The 24,000-nt window shown below is 44.4% G+C and overlaps 1 protein-coding gene across 2 annotated transcripts in view; it reads left to right on the top strand.

Annotated features, from left to right (window-relative positions):
- The window catches only part of OVCH1 (ovochymase 1), a 1,177,845-nt gene that overhangs the window by 65,720 nt on the left and 1,088,125 nt on the right, over positions 1 to 24,000 (top strand). For both annotated transcript variants that reach the window (XM_069228188.1, XM_069228187.1), the window contains exons 2-3: positions 357 to 452; positions 14,972 to 15,078. In XM_069228188.1, the coding sequence (XP_069084289.1) occupies positions 357 to 452; positions 14,972 to 15,078 (203 nt within the window). The remainder of the gene's footprint in view (positions 1 to 356; positions 453 to 14,971; positions 15,079 to 24,000) is intronic.

The raw sequence follows: 24,000 nt of genomic DNA, 5'->3' as shown, positions 1-24,000 counted from the left end.
GCCATCCAATGTAGGTCTTTTTAAGATCAGAATTGAATATGTAATTAAGAAGTTCATACCTGTCCTGCAGCATCTTGATGTGAAGTGCTTTGTCAACTTTGTCATCTCTTCCTACCTGTCAGAACTCATGAATGATGAAACTCTTGATAGCTAAACAAAATTCAGGAACACTTTTATCAAGTAATGGTATGCATCTCAGGGGATGTCATCGGACTGCTTATATTTAATAACTTCGGGGAGGGCATAAGGTGCATGTTTTCTGTCGTGCATTGTTAGTGTGTAACAAACAAAGGATTCTATAATTAAATGACTTTGTTAGAGTACAATATTCATTCTCTTCCCTTATAAACTTGCAGCAGCAGGATTAACTACCATGGATCTTGAGAATGAGCGGGAGCTGCTTATGCTCTTGTCCAAAGAGAGGAGCCAGCGAGCTGCTGTGGATTCTACAGGTACTTAAACCTTCCAGTAATGTTCCTTAAGCACGCATTGTCAATGTTTCTCTCCTTCACTGTGCGTTTTCAAGCAATTACATTGTGGTGCCTTTCTCCAAATCTATTAGTTAGGTGTGTTTTTTTTTTTTTTTTTTTTTTTTTTTTTTTTTTTTTTTTTTTTTAAACAAACATAATTTCATAATTTGACATTGTCATAATTTAAGCAACAGTTTCATACATTTGTCAGTTATGTATATTTTCTTATTTTACTACTAAACACTTGCTTGTTCAGTTCTTGAATCCTTAGGTTTGTTCAAACGGTAGAGACAAACACCCTGCTAACCCTATCTTAAAAAAAAGAACAAAAAAAACTCTTCCCACTAGCATTAAAGAGCCACACATAACTAGAAATCTATTTTGTCTACATTGGCGTAGTGTCTTCTTTCAGTGTAAGGTCCTATTCTGCAGGTTCTGTTAGTTCCTTTTCTGATTAATAATTCTGTGGTGTTTCTGTTGTGAATCAATGGTGCTCCTGGTTTGTTTACTTGTTCCTGGGTCTCTGCTATGGTTGTACCTTGTTTCTGCTGGCACTGTGTGCAAATACACACCCCCTTGCTGGGCTTTTTTGGGGCAGTGTGGTGTTGTGTGGCCTGGATTTTCCTGGCTTCCTGCTGGGCTTGTTGTATAGGTTGCAGTTGCTCTTCTGGATGGTGCTGTGCGCCATTGCAGATGGGAATGGCTTCTCGGCTGCCCCTGGGTAGCAGAGCTTGGTGTGGCCTTACCATGTGCATTGTCGGTAGGACTTAAGGCTGGGTGGTAACTGTGTGTTTGTTGTAAAGCACTGTAGTCCTCTTCCCTGGTGCACAGCTGGGTCCCCGTTCTTGTTCTTCCATAATCGGGGGCTCAGGGTTAGCTTTCACTGTACTACCTACTGGGATGTTTCTATCCATTAAGAGCTATTGAGGTCTCCTTTTCTCAAGAATAGGTGAGTTTCCCTCACTTTGTAAGGGGGCTTAGGACAATCGTGCTGGCATATAATGTTTAAATACATTTTATGACCAGCAGGGGGAATGGGAGTGGCCTAAGGGGTAGTGGAAAACGAGAGAGGGGAATGGGTTTTGGTTAGATTGCTCTTTAAGTAAACAGACTATTCTGTAAAATAACAAATATTTTTGAGGACTTTCAGTGTGTGCAGTGTTTGTGTATGTAGAAATTCCTTCTGGCATCACACAACCATCTTTAAGCACTGGTACCCAACTATTAATAAGAAAATAGATTTATTAGGGGGGAGTAAAACCCTATTGTTCCCGCCCCCGAGCTTGATGTGGGCTGAGTAATGCTACTTATGCTTCACCTGACCTTCACTACCTCCTTAATGGACTTGGAGGTTTAAACTGGTTTACTTACCTTGATTGGATTTCAGGCTTGGCTTTCTTTTACCTATGGGCTAATGTTTGGGCCTCGAACACCTTTGTACAGCAGTCTATGCTTGACCCACGTCTTGGGCCTCCACTTGCCCCTTTCTTATTCAAAATAGTATGGGCTTCTCATGGTGATATCCCTTGTGCCCTGCAAGAAGTGGTCTTTTCTTTGTATGTTGGGTTGCATAATGCTTGTGGATTGGAGCTTTGTGTTCCTGTGCCTCCCTGCCTACCAACCCCCTTTGGCTCCTGTGGGAGCCAGACATGCCCTTCTTTGTTTTGTTAGACTTGGGAATCCTCTGAATGTGTTGCACCAGTGCTGTTCTGCTTCTTTTGCATTCCAAGATGATTTTTGTGTGAAGTTGCTTCCTTCTGTTTTGACTTTTCTTCCCGCCCCTTTTTCTATATTAATTATGCTGTTTTGTCATGGGCTATTCTTTATGCATTATACTCTAGTGAGTCTTGTGTCCTGCTGTGATGTATTGTTTGGATTTCTGTTGGGGCCTCCCCTAGCGTCCTGTTGGGCTGGGTGGTTGTGGGTTGCTTCCTGGTATTCCCCTGTTGATTTCTGCTTGGCACTGGTTTGTCCCATTACAATCCTGAGAGGTTGGTTCCACATTCCTGCTTTGGCTTCTGGGCCACTCCACTTTTTGGCTTGGAGTTCCTGGGGTGACCAACACACCTGTCCAACGTGCATCTGTCCTCTTCCCCCCTCTGGGGGTCTTTTTCTGCCTTATGTTCTCATGTCGCTGTGCTCTTCTCACTCTATTGATTTTATGGCATGGGTGCTAGTCCTGTTCTTTTTGTGCCTCTTCCTGCTCCTCGTACTAATGTTTGTGTTGCTTTGGTGGTGCTGTAAGAGACGTGGCAGTCTTTCATCCGGGTTACTGTTTTTCAATAGTGATTTTCCCCCCTTACTCCTTGTTTATGGTGGGGCACCTTTGTTCTGAGGGAGTGCATTCCTGGCGGGCTGGCTCATACTCTTTTCCTTGGTGAGGTCTATTCTGATGTGTTCCCTGGCCACACTGAGTACGTTGAGGGCATCTTGTGTCCTTTCTGCCTCAGTGTGCTACTGGGTTCTGGCTGTTGAGTTCATGTCTGGTCTGTGGATGTGCATCCTTGTTTTTGGATGCTTGGGTAATGCTGGATGCTTGCTCGCTGCTGAGCTTGGAGTTTTAAATGTCCAACTATTAGCATACCATAGCTGGTTCTTGCTTCATGCTTTCCCCCTTTCTCTTGTTGAGGTTTTCTTCTGGGCGTATGTGGAAACTCTGAGCTGCCAGAGCGCAGCCTTTTTATTCTTGCTCCTTAGGCCTCTGAGCATTTCAAAGGGACATTGTGGCTCTGGCTTTTGGTTGCCCCATTTCAGGGGCTTGTGGCTTCTCTGGGCCACCACCTGCTCCTGCAGTGTACTTGGATTTTTGTGTGGTGCCTTGTATATGGCTCTGTTCTTCCCCTCTCTACCATGATTGCTTATTTTCAGCTGTAAGGTTTGGCTTGCTCTTATGAAAGTATGGGTTCAAACTGACATGCTTCTGGTCGTTGCACCCTTTATCGGTGAGCCATTGTTAGAAATGGCGTGTCCAGTTGGCAGTCAGGTTACCCCCCCCCCCTGTCCAAGCAAGGACCCTCACTCTAGTCAGGGTAAGTCACACACAATCCAAATTATCCTGTCCCCACCCTCTGGTAGCTTGGCACTGTGCAGTCAGGCTTGCTTTAGAAGGCAATGTGTAAAGTATTTGTGCAATAAATCATACAGTAACACAATATAGCACCACAAAAATACACCACACAGTGTTTGGAATAATATATAATTATCTGGATATTTGCAGGTCAAAACGATCAGATGCAATAAGTAAATGTAGAGATCACTGAAAAGTGATATAAAGTGTCTTCATTATTTTTAAAGCAAACAAAGTCTCATTCGAGCACAAAGTACCTGGTTGGTGTGAAAAATCTCCGCAAAGGGCCGCAGAGGAGGTGAAGTGTGGAAAAAGGGCTGTGCGTCGATTCTCGGGCCGCACACGGCGATGCGTCGTTTAGTTTCCACGCAGGGACGGCTGTGTGTCGATTTACGGCGCTCGGTCGTGGATCCTCTTCAAGTTGAGGGGTTTTCAGACACCCAGGGGTCTGTGCGTGGAATCCTAGGCTTGCGGAGCGAAGTCCTAAGCGCTGCATCCATCCGGTGGGCGTTGTGTGGAATTTTCTCCTGCACAGCAGGTGCTTTTTTTTTTTTTTCTTTTTTTTTTTTCCCCTTCCCCCCACTCTGGAAGTCTGGCTGCGTCATCCCAGGTTGGGTGTATGTTGATCCGGTGGGCCGTGCGTCGAAGTTCTGGTTGCAACGCAGGTGCCATGTTCTTCTCTTTGCAAAGACGTGCTGTCGTTCTGGTTCGGCGTGCGGTGAATTTCTCACCGCGGGGCAGGCTGTGCTGTCTGTTTTAGCAAGCGGTGCGTTGAATTTTTGACGCACAAGGAGTCCAGTTGCAAGAGAAGTCTTTTTGGTCCTGAGACTTCAGGATACAGGAGGCAAGCTCTATCCAAGCCTTTGGAGAGCACTTATTCACCACAGCCAGAGAGCAGCAAGGCAGCAGTTATTCACAGAAAGCAGTCAGATGAGTCCTTTGGGCAACCAGGCAGTTCTTGGCAGGTTCTGGTTCCAGTTTTCTTCTCCAGGAAGTGTCTGAGTTGGAAGGAACAGAGGCCCTGTTTTTTATACCCAAATGTGCCTTTTGAAGTGGGGGAGACTTCAAAGAGTGGTTTAGAAGTGCACCAGGTCCCCTTTCAGTTCAATCCTGTCTGCCAGGGTCCCAGTAGGGGGTGTGGCAGTCCTTTGTGTGTGAGCAGGCACTCCACCCTCCCAGCCCAGGAAGACCCATTCCAAATGCAGATGTATGCAAGTGAGGCTTAGTATCCTGTGTTTGGGGGGGGGGGGGGGGGGGGCTAGGGGTGTGTGTCTGAGTGAATGCACAAGGAGCTGTCAACTAAACCCAGCCAGACGTGGATTGTAAGACACAAAGACTTATGTGCAGAGAAATGCTCACTTTCTAAAAGTGGCATTTCTAAAATAGTAATATTAAATCCATCTTCACCAGTCAGCAGGATTTTATATCGCCATTATGACCTTCCTACTCCTTTCAGATCCGCAGCTACCACTCAAACAATTTATGATGGCAGTCCCAATGTTAGCCTATGACTGGGGCAGGTCTCGCAGCAGTGTAAAAACGAATTTAGGAGTTTTACACTACCAGTACATGTAACCTACATGGGTACATGTCCTGCCTTTTGCCTACACAGCACCCTGCCCTATGGGTTACCTAGGGCATACATTAGAGGTGTCTTATATGTAGAAAAAGGGGAGTTTTAGGCTTGGCAAGCACTTTTAAATGCCAAGTCGAATTGGCAGTGGAACTGCGCATGCAGGCCTTGCAATGGCAGGCCTGAGACAAGGTTAAAGGGTTACTTAAGTGGGTGGCACAACCAGTGCTGCAGGCCCACTAGTAGCATTTAATCTACAGGCCTGGGCACATATAGTGTGCACTACTAGAGACTTAAAAGTAAATTAAATAGTCCAGTTGGGTATGATCCAATGTCTCCATGTTTAAGGGAGAGAGCATATGCACTTTAGCACTGGTTAGCAGTGGTAACGTGTGCAGAGTCTAAAACAGCAAAAACAGCGTTCAAAACGTGGAGTGGGAGGCAGGCAAAAAGTTAGGGGTGACCACCCCAAGGCTGTCGGGTCGAACAGCCTCTAATTACTGGTGACATTCTTCCCCTGTACTCCTCACTGGGAGCTGGACCTGTTTTGCTTGCCATTTCATGCTTTCTTTATTTGGGTTTTAGGCTCACTTTTTATTTGGTGTGACATCTGATCACCTGCTTTTCCTTTGACCCTGATTGGTTATTGGGCCAGGACTAAACCGGTTGCTTGCAGATGATGCTTGAATCACAGCTGTGTTTCTCTGCCCCATTGGCCTCCACTGGTACACATGACAGACACTTCTGCTTTGGTGTAGGTAGGTGTCATCCTTTTGAATTAATGCCTGTTCCTTCTGGGATTGTCTCATTCATTGGCATCCTGTCTGCTTTTTTTTTTTTTTTTTTTTTTTTGTGGGTTGTGTTTTTCATAGGGTGAACTTGAAGGTTTTATCCTAGTGTGCTGTTCCTTGTGCTGGGTCTTTCCCATCTGTTTTGGCCACTGTGCTTCCTTCTGACCTCCCTTTTGGTTTGTCTTTGTTGCTTAGCTTTAGCTTTAGCTGCAGTACACTCGTGCCCGGTTTTGTGTGAAGTGTCAGTTTGTGGACCTACCACTACACTCCCATGTGGGATAATTGTGTTTATTTTAGGGGCCCTCTGTCATCTGACTCCTTTCACCTAGTTTGGCATTCCCATTTCTTACCCTCAAATACTTAAGGTCAGCGGATGGTCTTTGTAAGGGTTCCTTGTGTTGGCTGGCTGGGGAGTATCTGCTCTTTTGAACTGTCTTCATGGTGTTGCCTTTTTGTCACTTGTGTATCTTCCTGCATCGCCATGTGTTTTTTTGACCGGTGCTATGCTTTTGCTTCCTTGGTGCTTCTGTTGCCTCTTATAGGGCACCGTTGTAGACAATGCCTCTAATGGGAGCCTTCTGAGGGAGCTGAATGCATTAGCTGTGTCTTTTGGGCTTCTAGTACTTGTTTGCTTTGGCATTCGCTCAATGGGCTTCTTTGGCCCTTACATCCTATTATGTAAGGACTGACCGAAAACTTAAGGAAGTGATGGTTCTATTAATTGCCTGTAGTCCCAGAACTCCAGTTCTACTTCCTCATCCCAGTCCTTTCAATCCTACAGCTCCCCCTGTTATTCGCCTTCAATTAGTCATTTGGACTACATAGGTGTTAGAAATAGGATCTCCAGTTGGCACCCTGTCCAAGTAGGGACCTCAATCCTGGTCATTGTAAGTCAGTTACACAACTTAAATTAACCTGTGCTCACCCTCTGGTACCTTAGGACAGAGCAGGCAGGCTTAACTTACAAGGCAATGTGTAAAGTATTTGTGCAACACAACTACAGTAACACTGTGACGTACACAACAAAAACACTCCAAACCGGTTAGAAAGCTGTCTGATTAAGTCCAAAACAACAAAATCTAATCAGTACATCAAAGAAAAGCAATTTTTAACATTAATAGTTAATGTGCATGAGGAATCAGTTCTCCTCAATTTCACACAGCTCAAAGCAAACAAAAGTTACCCACAGGTGTGCTACACCCAGCGAGTGAAAGTACGAAAGGCGGCATGAGGCAAGTGCCTAGCATCCCATTCGCTTCTCTGGGGCGGCTTTAGGTGGTGGAGTGTTAGTCCCACACTAGCATCACCAAGGTGAAGGAGCGCAACACTCTTGGTCTGGGGAATCAATGTAGCATCCCCTGCACTGTAGTAAGAGGTGAAGGAGTGCACCAGACGCTCTGGGATTCAGAGGCAGAGGAGCGCGGACAAGTGCTGAGTCTGGGGAAACAAAGTGCTCCACAAGCACTTGGGTAGAAAAGGGATAATCTACCACCCCTTCTGAGGGCAGAGTATCTATCTTTATCAGGGAAACATTTGCAGGGAAGAAGGAAATGTAGAAAAATAGCTAGGATCTTGATTTCCCTTAGATTTTGAAGAATAGGGGCAAGCCAACAAGCCATTGGAGTTCTTTGGGAACTTGTAGGATGTAAAGGGCAGGTTTAGGCTCCCCTCACTGCAGAGGTAGCAGCACAGCAAAGGAAGTGGCAAAAGGGCAGTACCTCCTGACCGTGTAGCTCCTATTAGGTGCAGTGGCTCCTTGAGACCCTCAAGTGAACTAGTTTGGGGTTTAAGGTCCAGTACTTACACCCAAAAAGGCCATTGATGTAGGGAAAACTTCAAAGGAGTTTTTTGAAGTGCACAAGGTTCCCTTTCATGCTAGCCCCATCTGCCAGGCTATCTCTAGGGGGTAATCAGTCCTTGTGTGGAGACAGGACACCACGTATTGAAATTTAAGGGTGAATCTCTTCCCTCTGCTGAGGAAGACCCATCAGTATGCAGATGGTGCAGAGTGTCCTGTGTTTGTGGCTGCCTAGAGGGAATTCACAAAGTGCAGCTGTCGCCCAGTACAGCCCAGACATGTGTTCAGAGATCAGCTTATGCACAGAATGGTTATAGTAAGAAAATGTCACCTTTCTGAAAGTGGCATTTTCACACTTCTAATTTAAAAGTTGAATTTTGAATTCAGTCCAGAGACTCCAAACCCCAAATCTCTATCTTCTCCCAATTGGAAATTACACTTAAAAGATGTTTTAAGGCTATCCCAATGTTAACCTATGGGAGAGATGGGCCTTGCAGCAGTGGAAAACTAACTTAATAGCTGTTCACTACCTGAACATGATACTCTGCACCTTGCGCTTGGGGCTAACCAGGGCCTACCTCAGGGGTGACCTGTATGTAATAAAAATGAAGGTTTGGGCCTGGGAAATCTGTACACATGCCAGGTCAAAAGGACTGTTTAAAATTGTGCACACAGGCTCTCCAGTTGCAGGCCTGAGACATGTTTGAAGGCTACTACAATGGGTGGCACAATCCGTGCTGCAGGCCCACTTGTAGTGTTTCCAAAATAGGAGTTTACTTTGGAAAAAAAAAAAAAAAAGAGGCACTGGGCAAAACAGGAATAGTTGGTTTAAGTAAACACTGTGGCTGGGAGAACAGAAACTGGGTATGAGGACTGTGTCCAAAGTATCATTCTGAATTGTTCCTGGCTGTGGCCAGGGGCTTCTAAAATGGTGACCTGCTGCTTTTGTTGTTTTGGAGGGGCATGAACCGGCGAGAAGGCTTAAGTTATCTGGAAAACTTTGAGAGAAATGACGAAGCCAAAGTTGGCTGCATGCAGAGGCAGGTGCAAGGCCAAGAACGCTTTAAAGTTTGCCCAAATTATTGTAATGGACTGGGACTGCTGGTTCTAGTGAACCTCCCTCTCTACCGGCTCTGTCCCACACACACAAGGTTCACAATCTGTCAGACCTTGTGCGTGTCCTGTGGAGGTTATGGGGCCTTCACTATACCAAGTTTATGGGAAACCTGGCTCACGACACTGGGGGAGAGCTTAGTTTTGGAACTAAAAGGCTGCCTCCATTTAACTGGAGGCTGCTAGCTTTCTGGGGGTGCTTTTGGGACCACAAGCCATGAAGTAATTTTGGTCCTGGGTTGGGTGCCCAAGAATGGGGACCTTCTGACATGGGTATTGGAGCCCGTCCTAATTTGACTTGATGCGGGGACCTAGGGGCCTGCTTTTTAAGCACTAGTCCAGGAGCTGGCCTGCCCCCCTAATCAGACTGCCTATCCCCCGCCTCCCACCCCCCTTCCAGACTGTGGCCAGCAAACTCTTACCTGGGTGGTCAGCAGCAGAGTGGGGCCTAGACTCCTGCAGGCACTGTGAATGGCATCCTCTAGTAAGGATACCAGATTGACAAACGCATACAGCCCTGAGCTTCTCAAATGCAAGTAAATGCTTGAATCCCTAATGTTGTCTCACTGGTCCTTCTTTTGAGTTTGGTTTAGTGAAAAGTGTGCACGAAATAGATTCACTCATTAGGGGTTTTAATTTGCTGTACATTTGGGTTCTGCATTTGTGTGAATGCATTACTTCCCCAAATAGTCACCCCTCCCTGCATTGGTTGTGATCCTGGTCCTTTTTGGGATGGGTTCCCTCCCGTGGTTGCTGTTTCTACATGTTTGTCGAACTATCTGTCCCCTGTTGGAGTGGAATGACTTCCCTGAGGCTGAGGATAAGGTGCATTTGGGTGTCCCTGGGCTTGGTTTTGTGTGTGGAGACTTTGTGGGGACTGGCCCCAGCTCACTGACCTGTTTGTGATGTGCCTTTAGCCAGCATCTGTCAGTCATGTGGCCCATTCTGTGGCAATAGTAACATTCTCCAAGGCCTGGCTGCTGCCAACCTCCCTGGCTTCTGCTGTTGTAGCTAGGTTGAAACCCTCTGAAGTTTTGCAGTAGAGTTCACTTCAGAAATGATGCAATTTGCACACTTGTGACCAACGTGGCCCCCTCAAGGGCGGTCTTTTTCAATTTCTACTGGGCCAACTTAATGGAGTCTCTCTGGGCTTGCTCCAGTCTCTTCCTGCCCTTTTTTTGTTTGTGTAATATGTGAGCTTGTATCTCCTGCCACGGTTTAGTGTCTAGTCCCACTATGCTGTCCAATATGCTTGGTATTTCAGTGGGCCCCTTTATGAGGATATTGTAAAAGAATGCGACTTGGGGACCTGTATTGGTCCTTGGCTGTCCTGTCTCTTGTCTTCGTCGTTCCCTCATCCTATAAAAAAAAAAATCAGTTATGGTCTTCCCAGGTTTCATGGTTTCTCCCAAAAATCCCCCTACATCTGGACAGTCGGAACATTTCCTTCAGGGCCGTCCATATTTAGTGCCTGCACGGATTGAACGTGGCCCCTTCATGCTTGCCATTTTCAGAATGATTGCTGTAATTCAAACCCTGGTAAACACCATGAATACCCGATAAGACCACTTAATAGAATTTTGACACCACCTATCTCTAGGTTTATTTTTGCAGCTTTCTGAAAACATGAGATCCATTTCCCCGCCCCATCAAAATATTATGTCAATTTGGCCCTTAGCCCTTCTTTATCCATCGGGCCCATGGCACATAGATGGTCCCTGACATGCCTTTCTGTAGTAGTAGGCATATTTTGGCTGTGGGCAGTGCCATTGCTTTCTTTTTAACATAGCGTACCCATCTTCTTAGACAACCCTGAATGTAGGGGAAGTTCCACTTGGAATCTGCCCCTCTGTGCCGGATGCAGTCTTCTTCAGCAGCCATGTCCTCTGGTTTGAAGATTCCCTCCTCTGGCCAGGGTCTATTGTACTGGTCTCTGTCCCAGCACAGAGGGCTAGCAGGTGACAACATGGCCACACAAAGATCCCGCCTTCCTCTTGGGCCACTCTTTCTTGGTCAGTTTCGGTCCTCTGCATTCGAGAGTAGCAGAGGACTTCTTTGTTGCTGCTCCCCTCGTGCTCATGCAAAGGTGCCATCTTGCTTTTCCTACATCTAAGTTGAGTCTGCACCGGGCTACCTTGGTCTCATTTCCTGGTCAGCACCTCTCCTACATTGATCTAGTGAGGCTTGGAACCCAGCCAAAAGCCTCTCCTAGTTCTGCCTCAGACTCTTCGTTGAACATGGCTCTACACCTACCCCTGCTCTACTTGGGTGGAATGAGCACTGTTTTCTCATTGTGCTTTTAGGCTGTAAGCTATCTCTCTCTCTCTCCATCCTCAGTTTACACCTTTCCTCTAAATCCCACCTAGGTTGCTTACTTCATTTTGAGCTGTGCGCTGTCCTTTCCAGCCAAGGCTTGTTCTCAAACTTGCTTTCTGTCATTTCTTTGGCTACCTGAGCAAACCTAGTGGGTCCCAGGGGACTGGGACCCATTTGCTCACTCCTAGTGCACTGTCCAGAACCGCTGTCACTTGAGTATGTTCACTGGAACCAGTGGGAGTACATGTTTTCCTTACCGCAGAGGTTCAATGGGCTGACAGGGAGTTGAACTTTAGGGAGCTCTAGCTCTGGACTGAGGGGTGCTGGGATTGCCTGGGCCTGCTAGCCTATTAGTCTGTTGTGCCTCGACCCCTCAGTTTGTCGTTTGGTAGGGTACCCTCCTGCTCCCTCGACTGTCCGATTGGTATCAACTAATGCAGGGATCGCTGGCAACAGGTGAGCGCACCTCCATTCATGCATATGTGGGGGAGGGGATGAAGATGCCTTAATTGCTGATTGTGTGATAGGATTATCGATCTTGGTCTTCTTTAAGATGGCCCATAGTTCTAATAGTGCTTATGTCCTTCATTTGCCCTGCATATTTGGTCCCTGTGTGTCCTCATGTGTTGGATTTATGTTGGTGTCAAAGGTTCCCTCCTTTGGCCAGGTAAGTGTAAGTGTGTGTGTGTGTGTGTGTGTGTGGCAAAACTTATGTTTTTTATGCTTGTGTAGGAAACCTGGTTTGCATGTTCTTTAGTGGCGACTACATGATCAGTTGGGCAGTTTTTTAGGGGATATATACAATTCTGGCTTTTTCTGATTTTAGAGAATCTTAGGTTCTACTCTGCTTGTGGGAAAATATTCACAGCTTGTTTTAACTACTTACTATGAGCTCAGTGTTACAGGTGCAGCAAGAAGAACATCTACCAAACCCAAATAACCATGCATTTGAATGGTCACAACCTAGAAGAAAGTGCAATTATTAATTCAAACATCATGAAATTTGGCATCCATTAGCAAACTTTACTTTAGCATTAAATAGCAATTGTTAGAAATAACAATGCCTTCACATAGCACATTGTCATTGACAAAGCACAATACTCGTGACAAAATACAGTTGCATTAATTTACTAGCACTACAACATCAAAGATGCATCAAAATATAGGGAAAAAAACTTACCAAGAAGAAATTGACTTAGTCATAAAATACCTTATCCAGCTCCTAGCGCATTCTATCCTGTGACCAGGGGAAGCTCTGTGCGGTATATGAACCAAGTGAGCCTGATAGTCTGTCAATATTGGGTCTGGGACAAAGATGATGATTTATGTGGAGAAAAGTAAGAACTTAACAGCTACAGGCCCATCTTGGCCAAACACAAGCTAAATTTAATCTCCCAGATCCAAATCTTTTTCCCTAATGTCTGAATCGCACTCTATATCACATCCAGGGGGTCATCTGTGTCAACCCCAGCAGTCCAAGCGAACACCTCACTTCTTTCAGATACCAAAAGTGTTAAGAAACCGGTAGCATAGAGAGAACTCTTTTAGGCTAAAAATTATGATTGAGGTGCCAGCTCCATATCACACCCAGGGCCCATGCGTACCATCTGTCATGCCCAGGGGTCCATGCGGTGAGGCCTCAAACTCAAGCACACCCAGGGGGACAAGTACAATCTGTGTCACACTAGGAATAACTCCTCTCGATTGAGGTGCATGGCACTATAATTACACCCAGGGCCTATGTGTACAATCTGTCATGCCCAGTGGTCCAAGCTGTGAAGCCTGAATCCTAATACACCCAGATGACAATCGTACCATCTGCGTCACACCCAGTGGTTCAAGTGACATTCACCTTTCCTAGTGTGCAGACTATAGAAAAAGGTGACTTCTTTGGGAACACCCCCGAGGCCACCTTGCGACTACTCCGTTCCGACACATAAAATAGGTAAGATGTGGAGTTTGTCAGTAGCAAGGTGCTCAGTTTAAATGTTTCTGCTTCTTCCTAGCTTGCCATATACCAAATGCTGGGACTAAGATTCTGATGCAGCCTCTTACCTTCTGATGGCGGCTTTAGGATGTACCTCTGTCCCACTGATTAAGAAAAACTTCCAATCAATTGTGGCATCTGCTAATCTTCCTTGTTGCACAAATGTGAATCCATTCAGGCGAGGTCCCCTTCCTTCAGCTGACGTTAGGTCTGAGGTACCACTTTGCTCCTTTCAGTCTTGGCAAAATGTTGATCAAATGGTAAGTTGCCTTGGAAAAAAACAATGCAAGAGGACTCTGGCAATATAGGAACAGTTGGTTTAATTAAATACTATGGCCGGGAGGACCATTACAGAAACTTGGTCTGAGGACTGTCTGAAAGTACAACCTATCTGAGCGTTGTTTCATAAATTTCTGTGGGTACCGTAGAACAATTTCTGCATTCCTTTTTAGGAAATAATGTGGGCCATTATCATGGACCTTATTTACGACTCCACGCAAGGTGGAGGCCCACCTGGACTTGTCTTGGACACAATGAGGGCCAGTGGGTAATATGTCCAGATGTGCAACATGAGGGGAGCTTAATTGCAGTGTTGGAGTGCATGCTGCTCTGATTGGCTGAGTGTTCCTAACTTCATGTAGCATCTGACTTCTATGGTGTTTTTAGGAGTTTGTGCACCCCTCTGGCCATATATGTTTTTGGAGCCAATCTCCTGGACCATTGTAATGCTGCTGTGCCTATCTGTGGTATTGATCTGAGTTTCCTGTTTGCATGTTTGTCTGCTGGCTCTACCATCGCACCTGTGACTTGTCAATCCGTAACCTCAGTCCTAGACCTCAGCCTGCCTGACTATGTATTTCTGAGTCTGGGTTGATGAGTTTGAATTTGTGATGGACGAATTTGATAATAGTGATGCAACTTCATTTTTATATGAAAGTATCATTGTGCGCATTGACTTTTTGAACATTAACATGAGCATTTAATTTACAGACCCAGGGCACCCCTTGTGCACTTTACTAGGGACTTGTAGGTAAATTAAATATGGCAATTGTCCATAAGCTACTGTTACCATGTTTTAGAGTACAGAGCATCTGCACTGGTTAGCAGTGGTAAAGTGCACAGAATACTAAAAGCCAGAAAAAAACAATCAGAAAAAAGGTCGCAGGGCAAAAAGTTGAGGGACCCCACACCAAGGGTGCTGGGTCTAACAATAGGTAGTATCCTCTTTCTGGGTAGAGGTGGTCCTTTTATTGCGGAATCTGGTTATTTGTTTAGGATAGACAGAGGTGTGCCTGTTTCTAAAGTGCTGACACATCATAATTTAAGGACTGGCCATGGACATCTTTTTTGTAGGTGAAAAGCAGAACAAATGTTACTAAACATTTTTATTCTCCTGTTTTTAATGGTTAGGGAACATTTTGTTTTGGCCATGGTGGTTTAATTTTGAAGTGGTAGTAAGGAAGAACATTCTGTTGGCAGTCATATTCTCTCTGTCAAACTTGTTCTGCTATGTTTGGGTGGATTTTGCTGTAAAAAAAAATAGTATGTTTGACCGCACCTACTCCAGTCCCTATGATTTTGATCAACCTCCAGGGCAAAGCTGTTGAGCTAACTTCACAATCTAAGATGACTGTTTCCTTCAAGATTACTTGTATAAAAGGTGCACTTTTCGATTGGAAGCATCAAGTCCTCCATTTTTCCACTTCTCCCTGTCTCAGCCAAATTTTTCTCATTTTGTTAGATTGTGTGGACTCCTAGAGAACATTTTCTGTAACATTGATATAATAGCAAGGGAAGGTTAAATACTTAGATTTAGCATACTTCTCCCCAGCACAAATGTGTTTCTTGCACTGCAGGACTAAAATGTGGTGGCGTTCCTGTGGCTGCTGAAACGAAGAGGTCTGGCTTCACTGTGAGAATTGTTGGAGGAAGAGATGCAATACCAGGAGAGCAGCCTTGGCTGGTAAGTTGCTTGCATTATTCCTTCACAGTATGTAATCTGAGTAATATACATGTGGCAGACCAGGAAACTAAGCAGCAATTGGTCCTTTTCAATGAGGTCATGTTTTTTGAGTATGGCTTCAAGTAACGCATGATTTCAGCCTGGACTGACCGCGTAGCAGGCTGTATTAATCAAACCATGTAGGCTCAAGCCCAACATTGCCAGATCCTCATGGGTAAGTGCTCAACCCTCTTCTGCCCCCCCCTCCCAAAATTGGAAGGTGCCTTGCACACCTGACTGCCCAAAGGAGGTGACTAGAGGTCTTAATGCCATGGGATCTGATTGCCTTTTCCTAGCAGGAAAGGCATAAAGAGACTACCAGACACAGCACTGTGGACAGCACAGGAGGAAGAGACCTGCTCTTCATAGGAAAATAAGCGCAGGTCGAGGCAGCAGGGAACCAACTCCTTGACCCCCTTCTACTCTGTGACAAAGAAGAAAGTGGGTACTTATCTATGCACTCTGGGGTGGGGGACAGGCTGAGAGTATATGAAAGTGAGTGCGGGTGCAACAATAGCAGGGAGAGAGCCCCGTTCTCCCCCCCCCCCACACACACACACACACACACACCCCAGTCATTAAGAAGCTATAAGACGTCCAAAGTCCTACCAACAGAAAAAAACTGCCTCTGCAGACTTAACATGTACCTTCACATAAAACTGTGAGGGTGTTCTGGAATGGTCCCTTCTATACAGAGCAGGTAGTTGCTACCAAACAGGAGACTCGTAAACCACCTGGAGTTTGTAGCTCCCATCCGCCACGTAAGCAAACCCATCAACAGAAAGTATGCAGCTTTTTTGACATACTGCAGAAGGCATGCAAAGGTTCACAAAACGTAGAGCCTATGTGTACAATGGCGATGATCTTCTTACCACTAGCCTATGGACTGTGTAGAGAGAAAAGCAGACCTGGGAAAGGGCCTTGCAGATTTGAACTTCAACCTGGAGCTGGTCTCCTAACTAAATTATCCTCCCTCCAAGAGGAAGCCAAAACTTCATCCCTGAAATGTCAGGACCTAGAAAATTGGGGAAAGAGGCAGAACATATGAGTGAAAGGTCTGCAGGAAGGAACAAAGGCAGCAAACTTGGAATCTTGAAACTCTGCCTTTTATCAGAGAAACCACAAGGGAGGACCAGACTGAATTCAGTTGGTATATGAACCTAGATAACAAGGAAAGCCACAATTTGTTGCAGTCTCACAGCGTTTGAGTCCAAAGTAGCGAGGGGCAAGGAATTCACTAGCTTACAAGGATTCAAATGCATGTTGTAACAAATGAATGTAGGAAAAACTGTTAACACTGGCTGTTAGACTTTGACAGTGCTTTTGAATTCAAATTTATACTGCACTCTACCTCTTAGCAGAGCTGTGGCAGCACAGGTTCTAGACATCTAAGTGCACATGGACTATCAAAGCCAGCCTCATCATATCAGTAATTTAATAAGGCAACATTTTAATGGAGTGGCTCACACCCAGACTAGAGACAAGGAGGAACACAGAAATTAGTTGGGCAGTTAAGAATGGCCTTTATACACAAGGTGGGAGTAGAGGCAGAAATGGGGTAAAAGCAGGAGGCCAGACAGACTCTTTACATAGCTAAGAAGCAAGTCTGTGAAACCCTGCTTTCAAGGCTGGAAGAGATGTGCTTTGACTTGACCCCAAGGTAAAAATTGGCAACCCTGTTCTAACTGTGTTGTGCATGTAACAGTGAGGGCAGTCATGATATGAAGTCAGTAGCACGGAAGAGATTTCTGGAGAGGTAGTCTGCTGACAATCTTCTATTTGATGTATAACTTAGTTGAGACCAACCCGATATGGGGGCAATCCATGCATCATATCTACATTGCTGGTATGGAGCAGTGTAATATAGTTGAGTTAGTTCTCGTTTGGAGGGCAGGTTTAAATGGGTAAGGAAGGTTCCATACAGACTATATAAATCAGTACACTTGATGTGTTCAGAGGGTGAATCTTGACAACATGATTGACATACTTGTGCTTCGGTATGAGGAAGCTGCCAATTACTATTTTAGAAACATGGTACATAATGATAAAAATGGTATCCCTAAATTCAAGTTGGCTGAAATCTTCCCCTGTGAACTAAGACATGGCACTATATTTGGTAGGAGAAATTAGACATTGTGGCCCTCTAGGAAACTTAAACAAGAGAAATTGAGGTTTTGACACAAGCAATGCCAAATAGCTTAGTATGGCTAAGCCTGCACACAATCTAATACATAATGACATGTATCATTGTTTATCCATGGAGCCACCAGACTTTATACCTATGTCCTAAACAAGGGACAGATCTGGGTAGGCACTGTGGAAGGCAAACCTATCACCTTAAAAACTGAGTATGCTCCAAATATATGGCAAACCTGCATTTTGACATCCTTCCTGAATACTTTACAGTTGGATGCCGAGTGAGACCTTGCACTACTGAGAGAAGCAGGGAGGTAAATAGAGAAGTGTCCAGAAGAATACTTATTCTAATACTTCTTCTTCTCCCATCTGTCTGGAACATTTTCTAGTCTAGATCATGTGCTGTGGACCCTTACCCTGCCCAGCCTCTCACCCCCACCTCCACTAGATCCTATGAAATACCGCCAATTTTAATACTAAACCTTGCTCCAGTACCGCTCATGTTAGATTGGTAGGTAGGTGACTAGACCAAGCTACACCATCCAACAATGTTATGACATGCAGTGCTAGGAGAACATATGCACTCAGATCGTTGAGTACTTAAAACACAGTGACACATAAGAGACCTCCGCATTAAGAGTGTGGGGTACATCTAAAGGAGTCCTTTAAGGTATCTGCAATGAGTTAGTGGCCAACACCAATAGAACAAGACTCTGGGATCAGTGAGGAGCAGAACCATGCAGTTGGAGTTAAAGCATAACCCTTCATATTGGGTCCTGAAGGCAGTTAACATCATTAGAGGTTAACCCAATACCACTGCCACTTTTTATGCCCATGCATCACCTGCTTGGTGTGATCTCATGGCCAGTAATTTGCGCCATCCCCCACTCCCCCTTGAGTTCCTGCATCAACAATGGCTTTTGTCACCCCTCGCATGATGGCAAGTGATTTGTGACCCTCCATCCTTGACCTTCCTGCCCATGCCATTTGTCAACTGTCACATGCTTCCACATTTGTTGCGTGACCATTTGTAAAGTTATTCAATACCTTCTCCCAGTCTGAAGGTGTAACAGTAAATGGTAGAGGCCTTCATCTGGTAAATACTAAAAGAGAAAAAAAATATTTTCCTCATATCCACCAATAGCAGCCCTGACTCTTAATCTAAAAAATTGATACAATAATCTTCGCCACAAGATTGGTGTCTGATTCTGCCATACACTATTAATCCAGGTTAGTCAGGAGTTATTAATCTAAGGCAGGCGCAAATTAGACATGTTTTCCACCTGATCCAAAAATTCTACAAAGAAAAGCATTTCAGTAGTTCTAGTGATTCAGGATGTCAAAAAGACATTTGATCAGGTGGAGTGGCAATTCAGGATCAAAGTTTTAGAAAAGAAGGCATATGATCCATGATTTAGAGCGATGGTCACGGTAGGAGATTGAGCACCCACATCGAGAATAGCTGTAAATGGTGCATGATCTGGGCTATGTGCACTGAAGGGAACTATCCAAGGATGCCCCCTTCTCTTCGCTCTGACTTGTGCTTGGCATAGAACCCTTTACTTGCAGTGTGAGGGAGGATACAAAGATTTTGGGAATAAAATTTGGTTTGGATATCCACAATTGTGGTGTTTGCTGATGACTGACTTCTAATGCTCACCACCCCTTCTGATCCCTTCCTAGACCCCATGATTTGCTAAATGAATACAAGAAAACTCAAGGCTTCAAAATTTCTTCATCTGAATCTACCTCAGGGCCAGTTTCAATGGTGCAAGGAGTGAGTTCCTTTTTGATCAGCATCCATGTATATTTAATATTTAGGTGTAAACATCCCACCGACTTAATTGACATATCGTTAACTATACACGACTCCTTCATGGTTGAGGGATGATCTCTATAAATAAGGCTTGTGGGTCAGGGTATTCCTACCCTGTTACCTCCCCTTACCCCCCCCCCCCCCCTCTGTTTTTAGTGGGACTCTGGCTGTCAACAAGAGTTCAGCAATCAGAGCGTTGCATCTCTCTGCATGAGATTTTTAATTTTCGCTAAGTTGTCAAGGAGGCTCAGCGACTCTAGATATACTGCTGAGACTGGGCCACTCACCTGAAAAGCAGGATGTCTGCAGGGGCGATGGTATGCCCCCTGACATCCTGGAACACCTCTCGGCCCTTCCTGGTGGACACAGAAACCCCGGCTGGTGTCGGAAAGGGGGAGTGGAAGAGAGACAAAACACTGCCACGTCTTGGCAGTCCAGCTAGGCACCCTGTATCTTCGGGGGCAGGTCGTTGTTGACCGTGATAGTAGAGTTGGTGCACTCAACTTCCTTGAAACTGAATCTCTTTCTGATATGGGCACAGGAGTGGTAAAAGAACACTGGGATGCTCCAGCACTTTTCTTGGATAATAACTGTTGGCACAATTACTAACACTGCATTACCAAAAACCCAAACTGAGTACCATAACAATAAGTACTGCGACACTACAGAGATTCACTGTTCCACACTAAAATTAGAACTCTGGTTGCACTTATCATGCACAAGAAAGACAAACAATGGCATTCATAATTATCACGTACACTTTCCTGCATGCACAGGGTTAAACTAAAAGGAACAAAAACAATCCAAGTAATACAAATGTCCACTATGGGTTTAAACAGTTAGCGTGGAACAGTTTGGTTTCTGTGTGTGTGTGTGTGTGTGTGTGTGTGTGTGTACCCCTTCAAAAGCAAATTCCTCAAACCTGAAACACAGGCATGAATGACACAATTTAAATCCAAGAGTTATGCTATTAGAGAAAGAAAAGTCACATAAATGCTCTTAAAATTACACTCACTTTTTGTAGTACTTGAGCTCAACAGATTTCCTGAAGCACATTTAGGCAATTAACTATAATAATGTAGAATGTTCAGAAATGCATTTGTCTCTTCAAGCTAAGCACTCTGCCAAAATATGAGGTCTGAAATACACCAGCTGTTCTAAGAAAGCACGGTGCTCAAAGAACAAACTCCCTGGCGAATACTAGTCACTTAGCTGTAGTCTTTTCCGGAGTGCTGGAGGAATGCCTGGCATCAGCTGGTACAGGAACGAAGAAAATAATTGCCCCAAAGGTCTTGAATATGAGGATGACCGCAGGGGCTTTACTGCCAAATCAGATGCTGAGATCAGGAAGCGAAACAAAGCCAAGCAGGGAGGCATGCTTCACTCTATTTATAGCCAATCAGGAAAGCAGTTGTTTCCAAATGTGGATGAGTCACCACACCCAATTAGGAGCACATGTCCACATCACACAATTAGAAGCACATGTCTACACCTGCTCACATTAGCAAACAAGCAATGGTAAAACAAGCATTGATGAGACCAATTATGTAACACAGCACATTATGTTTACTTAGAAACATGAAGTTTTAACCAAGAACAGAGATATTATTTAACCCTAATCCCTGGGGATGCTGACCGATAACACGGGAGGCACCTTGAGGATTCCTGACATATACAAACTTGGATTTCCTTTAATTTCTCAACAACTACTGAATGGTTTTACACCAATTAATAAAAAACACAATCTGTTGGACCAAATTCTAGCTTTCTGCCAATTTTTTTTGTAAATCATTAAATCTGTATGGGCTGTAGTTATGTTCAAAACTCCTAAGGGAATCAACATTGGAAAATGCACTTTTTTGCATGCATCCCCCACACTTGACGGATCACTATGAAATTTCTTGAAGATTCTTCAAACTGCACCAACAGTACAGGGAAGTCAAAAAATACTTTTCCTATGGACCCATGGTCCCAACTATAACTACATACTGGTGGCCACCTGTAGGTAATAAAATACATTTTAAAGTGTGTGTGTGTGTGTGTGTGTGTGTGTGTGTGTGTGTGTGTGTGTGTGTGTGTGTGTGTGTGTGTGTGTGTGTGTGTGTGTAAAAACCAAAGGTTTCGGGTACATAGTTAGGCTCCTATTTTAAACATACAAAACCATAGAAATTAACCTGTTATGGCTAGTTACTTCATGTAGCTAGAACTCGTGCCCTAAGGTAACTAACTCATGCCCGCCATGCATAGTTAACAGATCAATAATTTTATTGCAGATGTTACACTGACATTATCAATAATGTTATCAAAGATGTCATAAGTGCTGGTATTTGTGGGGTAATTAGCAGTGCATGGCGAGAGTTAGGTTCACATTTTAAAGGCACAAAAGGGTAGTAATTCACCTGTTATAGTTAATAATTTCAAGTAACTAACTGTAACATGTCTGTAACCTTTGGATTTTCAGTAAAATCGACCGTGGCAGTTGCAGCAGTGGCTGCTGCAGATATCAAGGTAAGGAGCTGGTGGATGACTAGGGGGAGGTTAATCAATTAAAAAAAAAAAAAACTTACTGTTTTGCTGCCGTTGTCCTCCTTTGCTGGTGTCCCAGCAATTGCTGGGACATTAGAAGAGGCTCCCCAGCATTCCTGGTGCTGCTTATATGCTAAACATAGCAGTGTCAGGATTGGTCTGAACAGAAGTGACTGCTGCTCAGACACAACTCTGGGGCCTGTGCAGTTTCTCTAGCCCAGCTGTGTAAACATCTGGGCTGGAGAAACCTAAGTGCGCATGTGTGTTTAGACTGCCATCTTAGGCCCTCCAATCACACATGCGCACTTAGTGCACAGTTTCTCATCCCACCTCCTGTGGCCCAGCCCCACCCTGTCCTTGCTAGCTGATCCAGCAGCAGAAAAATAAAACTATATTCAGATTATTTTATTTTTCAGCAGCTGGCTCTTAACCACTCAGAGCCCATCAGGAGCTTGTGCCGTTTGGCTGGCCTTAACATGAAACCATATGCTCCAGTCACCATTTTAGGGTGCAGGGAGACTGTCCCAGTGTTCTGATTTTTCAGTATAAGGGGCCATGGTACCGGTACTATGACCTTGGGACCCCCCACTTCTCCACCTCAAGCCTTGTGTGATTGGAGAAGCTTTTCCATGGGAGCCAGCAACAGATGAGTGGCAGGCAGAGGAGGTAGCTGTTCATGGGAGGGGGATTTTTTTTATTTTTTATTACATGGAGCCCGGCCTTCGGCCTTGCACGTCAGGCTGGTATAGCAATAAAATATCACTTAACTAAAAGAAATATAGTATTTTATGGGAAAGAGAAAAAAAAAAACACTGAAAAACCAAAGGTTAAAGTGACATTCTGGTCAAGTAAAAATATCAGTTTCAACATAACATTTTAAACTAACCATTTTATACAAAACAAAAACTCACCAGTTATAGTTAACTGAACTATGTACAGACAAGCAGACCTGAATCAGGAAGACTCGTGATTTGAAGCCAAAAATGGCTTTTTTGTGGTGGTCTATCTGAAATTGTCTCAATAGTAACCCATGGGTGAAACTCCACTCTCCTGACTCGTTTTTTAATTGTTTTTATTTTTAAATTTCCCACGTTACTGTTGTAAAATGTTGCCATGTATGTAACTTACTCCGCGCCTTCACCATGCACTGCTTATGATCTCCCATATTATCACTCCTCACCTATTCTTTGACATTAATAACATCATTGACATTTGAAATTATCATTGGTGACAACACTGTGCCTCTCACCTCTTGATTTAATTTATATGGGAGGATAGTAGGCAGCTCCCCTATGGGCTAATGTGCACCTACAAACTATCAATAAGGTATCCTCACCCAGTCCCCATCTTGAGAGTGGAGTCCAAAATGAGGAGCACCTGAGCTGTACTTTAAGAGTTCCTTAGTGGCTATGGGATGAACAAGCTGACAGAAAGCAAACATGCGAAAGATTCTTGGGAATAACAGCAAAAAATGACTGTAGAAACAAGTCCAGAATTATTCCATTAGTTTTATCATATCATTCAGAAATTACAACTGTGAAGTACAATATTTACAAGATGGAAAACTGAAATGGCACACATCTTATTAATGTAGCACTTGATGCATTCAAATTTATAATTGACTTGGTTCGGTGAATGTGTGGTCTTTCTTAATTGCATTTATTTGGATGATAAAAACATATCTGTGGAGTATCACTGGGAGTTCTCTGAATTACCTTGACTTTTTGGAAACTGGTTGCTTGTTTAACCCCATTTAAGGTGAGCTTAAGCCTGGGCCCCTCATGCTGTTTTTAAAATAAAGTCATAATTTGTGATTTCACACCGCTTGGAGGCAATGGCGAGGAGAGTGATTACTGAAAGCAATCACTTATCACCTGATTGGGTGAAAATAGTGAACCTATTACCTACCTCCCTATTCTAGCAGTCCACTTAGTGTGCCAAGAGCTAACATTTCTATGAAGCTGAGCTGCATAGTGATGCTCCTCCCTAGGGTTTAAGACAATCCCTTGTGACTGTCCCACGTGCCATTTGATCTCATAGGGACCCGTTGGTGATCTCTGAACACAGGGGTGTAGCTTAGTCAGTGAGATTTGGTGGGAGGGGGGGGAGAGTGAATCTCAAATTTCCCGAATAAAAAAGTGGACAGCAGTTTGGAGGTGTAAGATAACCAAGGTTCGGGATGGTCAGTTTCCAAGTGGAACAGGGTCAGTGCAGATTTGCATTGTAATAGGTGCACTTTTGTCTAGAGTGCCATAGTGGATGAAATTGACATGTAGGAATGGCACAAGTTGCAAGTGATTGCCATTGGTTGGACCGTCACGGTTTGGAAATTAGTTTGCCAGTAGTGTAATTATGATGTAAAGTCCCTAAGGTTTGTCTCCATTTCACCTTGTTCTGTTTTTGCA

This window comes from Pleurodeles waltl, chromosome 4_1 (assembly GCF_031143425.1).
Source record: "Pleurodeles waltl isolate 20211129_DDA chromosome 4_1, aPleWal1.hap1.20221129, whole genome shotgun sequence".
Classification (NCBI taxonomy): Eukaryota; Metazoa; Chordata; class Amphibia; order Caudata; family Salamandridae; genus Pleurodeles; species Pleurodeles waltl.
The sequence above is the reverse complement of the archived record's forward strand: the minus strand, read 5'-3'. Positions and strand labels throughout refer to the sequence as shown.